This window comes from Pteropus vampyrus, unplaced genomic scaffold (genome assembly GCF_000151845.1).
Source record: "Pteropus vampyrus isolate Shadow unplaced genomic scaffold, Pvam_2.0 Scaffold481, whole genome shotgun sequence".
Lineage (NCBI taxonomy): Eukaryota > Metazoa > Chordata > Mammalia > Chiroptera > Pteropodidae > Pteropus > Pteropus vampyrus.
Window position 1 is genome coordinate 216946 of NW_011889262.1, and position 5837 is coordinate 222782.

The 5837-nt window shown below is 35.5% G+C and overlaps 1 protein-coding gene across 1 annotated transcript in view; it reads right to left on the reverse strand.

Annotated features, from left to right (window-relative positions):
- Positions 1-5837, reverse strand: part of LOC105307145 (ankyrin repeat domain-containing protein 26-like) — a 65746-nt gene that overhangs the window by 47486 nt on the left and 12423 nt on the right. The window contains exon 6 of the mRNA XM_011382507.1: positions 382-415. Within this exon, the coding sequence (XP_011380809.1) occupies positions 382-415 (34 nt within the window). The remainder of the gene's footprint in view (positions 1-381; positions 416-5837) is intronic.

A 5837-nucleotide genomic window follows, 5' to 3' on the forward strand; every position in this document is an offset into this window, starting at 1 on the left:
TTGAAGGCTTTTTGAGTTGATCTGACCTGAATCTATATATTGATGCCAGTGCTGCACAGGAACTTATCAGTATAGACTGAGGGACAAGATGATGGATTTGGGAGCAAAGTAGGCTGAAGATCAAATCAGGGACCTGCCACTTGTTCGCTATGGAATCACAGGTTAATGAATGGACTGTCCTGAAGCACAGTTGCATAATTGATAAAAAGCAGGCTATAATAGCACTGCCACTTTGCAAATCCATTGTGATGACACTATGAGAAAATAAATATTAAGCACAGATGTAGTGTTTATCCCACAGTAGAACACTCAACAAGTGTAACTTCCTTTACTCTGTATTTCCCCAAATGTATAATTTTTAAAAATCTATAAAAATCCTACCTGCTTATAGAGTGTTCTTCAGAATTCTCATTCACTATTAAAGAAAAAATTAAAATATATTTGAAATGAAGAATAGTAAAATAAAGAACTATAAAAGTATCAGACTGATGCTGTGTTAAGAGATATTCCTTTGGGAGCATATCTGAAGATGATACGTGAATAAATATTAATGATACTGTTGACAGACAATATATTAACTTTTACTTCCCCTTCTTTATATACATATCGAATGCAAGAAAAACAGAATGGGTTTTTCAAATTCAATACTTACGAGAGAACTGCTGTTTACAATGATGGTAATCCTAACCAAACTGAAGCAAACTGACAGAATATGGTATTATTAGTAGTATCATAAACTAACAAGGTCAAACTTCAGTAGCATGATTTCTCTGGACTCTGCCACGAAGAGCAGTTAGAAGAGAGAATACATATTATGCTGTAACACATTACCCCTTCCCCACCTCTTCAGTCAAGCCTGTTCAGTTTAGGAAATGCAGTCTATAGGTACTATACTCTGCAGCATGGCAAAACATAGGGAACAGACGCTTTCTGACCATTTCCAGTTGCAAAATAAGTATAAAAGACTTTGTGATTCCAGCTTTATAAATTAAAAACCCTTTGGACTGTTTCCTTTCATTGTTACAGAGTCTGTCTGGTCCTGCCTCATGGAGCAGGAGGGTCCAAATAGTGCTGCACAGTGGTGCGTGATGACATATTTCTTAGCTCCCCCATTATGTGGCAAATGTTTATAGAGATCATGCTTTTTCAGCTTGTAAGACCTATGTCATCAGATCTTAAGCTGATGAACAATAATAAACAAATGGAAATCTACTATGGACAAAGAATATCTTGAACAACTACATTCGATTACCTTAGAATTTTAATTTTTAAACTTTCATAAAGATACTCACTCTATGGTTCCAACTATATGACTTTGAAGAAATTGCGAAACTATGACTACAGTAAAAAGCTCAGTGGTTTCCAGGGAATTAGGGATAAGACAGGGCTGAATAAGCAGAGCACAGGGGATTTCTAGGGCAGTGAAACTATTTGATAAGATACTGTATTGATGGATACATTTATCAAAACCCATAGACTCTGCAACACCAAAAAGTGAATTTTAATGTAAACTATGGGCTGTGGGTGATGATGATGAATCAATGAAGGTTCATCAATTGGAATACATGTACATCCCTGATGCAGGCTGTCAACAATGAAGGAGACTGTGTGTATGATGATATGGGGTTTATGGGAACTCTGTACTTTCCATTTAATTTTACTGTGAACCTAAAGCTGCTGTAAAAAATAAGGCTTATTATTTTTTTTCAAATATAAAGTGTCCACGAATCTGCTATTACCATATATTAACATATTAAACTTGTTTTTAAAGACACGGTCCCCTCGAAATTTAAGATATAGACCTAAGTATCAGAATAGGGGTATTTTCCCTCAATTGAATGAAGCATATAAAAATATATAAAAAAGCAAATCATTTTAATTGTATACATAAGCAAGAAACTAATTGAGAAATATGACTGAACATCTTGTTTTATTATTATAACCAGGGATTTAATGCAACGTGAATCAAAATTGAATCATCCCTACAATTAAAAGACAATTTTTTTTCTAATTTTAAATCAGAAATCATTGTGCAGATTTTATTTTAAAATGTTATGGGAAGATTCGTCAGATGAGAAGGAAAGATTATAATGACCATAGTCATTGCCATAGTGATTTATGTAAAAATACTTGTTAAATATTCACCAAAATTCATAAAAGTAACCAGCACTGTAATTTATTATGGATGATGTAACTGAAATCAATACCATGTTATACCATCATATTATAGTTATTAAAATAAAATGTTAAGACAACACCAAAAATTAAGTCAGGGCTATTACTGTGGTGCAGAGAAGATTTTATACAGCAGGCCTAAGACTGCTGTCCTCACAATGTTCTGCTCGAATGGTTGGTGTCTGGGAACCTGGTTGGGGAAGGGCCCCACCAGTCCCTAACTGACAAGAGTGGCTCACTCAGCCTCGACTGTCTGTAGAAACAAGGTGGTTCATGTAAGCATCTGCTTTCCTTCAGGGAGTCTGGAATTTTGGTCCATGCTAGGGGAAGGATGCCTATGTGAGTAGCATTCCTATCACTGAGCCCAGTGAGACTCTGGCACTGGGAGACAAAGTCTCACATATGGTGTCAGAACTGGACATGGAAGGAATTAAGCGCATCCTGGGAACTCCATAGAGAGAGGACTCCTAAAAGTTTGAGCCTGGTTTCCTCCAGACTTTGTCCCATACACCTATTCTCTTTCTGATTTTAACCTGATCCTCTCACTGTAATAAATCACAGGCATGAGTACAACTATATGCTGAGTCTCGTAGTTTTCTAGTGAGTAACGAAAGCTAGGTGTGGTTTTAAAAATCTCAAAAAAATCGAATTATATCAATTTTTTATTATTTGTGTTGACATATTATACATGATTAAAGTCAGAAGATTATTTCACAGATTACCTGTCCCAGAGAATAATGTAAAACAAGGAACCACCTTAATGAGTATTTGAAAAATTAATGACAATATGTCCTATAACTTTCTAAACAGAAAATAAAGGGATTACAGTGTTAATCTTCTCTAGCTAAACTGGGTTTAATTCAATAGTTATGAATCAATCAAGTAAATGAGATAACCACAGGAAAACATGTAACTATCATTTATAGTATAATAATATACTACTAATGGTAGTATTCTTTTTGCTTCTAATATTTTTCAATTTCCTATAAAACTAAAAACATGCCTCATCTATTAAAAGGCAGAAGTTGGCAAAACAAGATGAGTCAAAAATATTTTATCCAAAACGTGTAATGAGTTATCCATGATATTCCATCAAATTCAACATGTATATTAAAAAGCATCCTTGTCTTCCCTGTTGACCTGCTGCTCTTCTTGTTCATCTGACAAGTCCTTCTCATTCTTCATGTCCAAGTGAAATGCTACTCAATCACCTCAGTACTTATGAATTATCACAGATTTCTCTCTCCCTGCTAACTTTTTATATTCAATCATCCTAAATCATATTAACTGTACCTCTTTTCTATCTCTGCTTTATTTTGTCACAGCCACCACCCTAGTCAAACATGGGCTCTTAACCAACGGCTTTTGCAGGGAAAAAAACAAAACAAAACAACACCACCACCAACTATTATTGCTATTTCTTAAATAAATGTGATTATTTTCAGCAACACAAATGAGAAAGACATAATTCTAGAAAAATATCAGCATTTTAAATTGAATAAACTGAGCTTCTTGATTTTTTTATTCTGCACGGATGGGTGACAACTTTATAATGCACCAATACTAGTCGAAGGAAGCAAAAGCTTTCTTCGTCTGCCTGTCTCTTTTTGTATTTTTCTTCAATCTATCCTCTATGTGAAAGGTCAGCAAACTGTGACCCACAGGTCATATCCAACCAACCTGTCATCCTGTTTTGTAAATAAAGTCTGACTGGAGCACAGACATGCCTATCCACTCACATATTGTCTGTGACTGCTTTCACATTCTAATGGCAGATTTGAGTAGAAATGACAGAGACCAGAAGACCTAAAATCAGGCCCTTTACAGAAAAAGCTTGCTGATCCCTGCTTTATATCATAACCAGAGTGACCAAATCAAATGTAATCTTCTCATGCTTCTGCTCAAAACTCTCTAATGAATCCCTGCAGTAACTAGTGTTGGCTCCCTACCCACTGGCCATTCCTTAGTCTTCATTCTCACTAGGGAACCACAATTGCATTTGGATATTTATTGTCCCAATACACAAAGAATGTGGACTGTTGCCAGCTCCAAAAAGAGAAATGATTATACTAAGTTAATCACAGTAACTAGTTTACTCCTAACTGATGTAGGAATGAGCTTGTGACCTAACCCAGCCCATAAAATGTTAGGGAAAGACTACTGCAAGCCATTCAGTTTTCTTCTTAGTTAAAAAAAAAAAGAAAAGAAAAGAAAAAGAAAGCAAGAAAGACAGACAGACAGACAGGCAGAAAGAAAGAAAGAAAGAAAACACTCATAGCCCAACAGCACTAATCATCAGGGAAACACAAATCAAAGCCAAAATGAGATACCACCTCACACCAGTAAGAATGGCTATCATCAAAATGTCACCAAATAGCAAGTGTTGGTGAGGATGTGGAGAAAAGGGATCCCTATGCACTATTTCTAGGATCTTAAATTAATATAGTCCCAATGAAAAATAATACAAAAATTCCTCAAAAACTTAGAAATAGAACTACTATAAGACTCAGCAATTCCATTTCTGGGTATTTATCCAAAGAAAACAAAGAGACCTATTCGAAAAGGTATCTGCGTGCCTATGTTTACTGCAGCAGCATTTACAATAGCCAAGATGTGGAAGCAATGTAGGTGTCCTTCGATGGATGAATAAAGAAGATATTGTGTATATACATATACACACACACAATGGAATATGACTCAGCCAGAAAACAATTAAATCTTGCCATTCGTGAAAACAGTTATGGACCTAGAGAGTATTATGTTATGTGAAAACAAAACAAAACAAAACAAAACAAAACAAAACAAAACAAAACAAAAAAAACAAAAAAAAAAACCTCCAGAGAGACAAGTACTGAATGGCATTACTCATATGTAGCATCTAAAAAACACGAAAATAACACATGGACAAAACAGAAATAGACCTTGAGCTACAGAGAACAAATTAATGGTTGCCAGAGAAGAGGGAGTTGAGGGAATGGAAGAAAAAGAAGAAGGTAAATGAAAAGTCTTGCAGTTGTAAACTATATCAGCCACAGGGATGTGCTGTGCAGCACAGGAAATATGTCAATAACATTGTAATAACATTGCACGATGATAGATGGTTACTGGACTTGTGATCACATTGTAAGGTATATAAATGTCAAGTCAGTATGTTGTATACCTAAAACTAATATAATATTGTAGGCCAAATATACCTTAATAAAAAAAAAAATTAGAAAAAAGAAACATGTAAAGAAAAGCAGTCCTTCCAGACTTTGGATATTATCATGAGAGAATATGATGCTTGGCGTCCTAGCTCATTAGCTGGCCAAGAAAAGAGATAGAAATGAAACACTGACAACCTCACAGCTGAAACAAGGATGACAACTGGGATCCTGATGACAGCATTGAATCACCAAAACAATTGCGGTTCTTGCTGTTTTTACGCAGTGTTACTTAGGTCACCTATTATCTGTATCTAAAAGCATTCTATCTGATGCATTCTCCAACGCCTACAGGATAAGCTCTATTCCTTTCTATGGTACTAAAGACTCTCTTAACCATGCCTTAGCCATTCATCTCATTCCCAACCATTTCCATGGTAAACTTTTTGTACCATTGAAACTGAATGGCTCCTAAATCCTGCAAAGTTCACTTGTACGCCCTATGCTCTGCACTGCTGT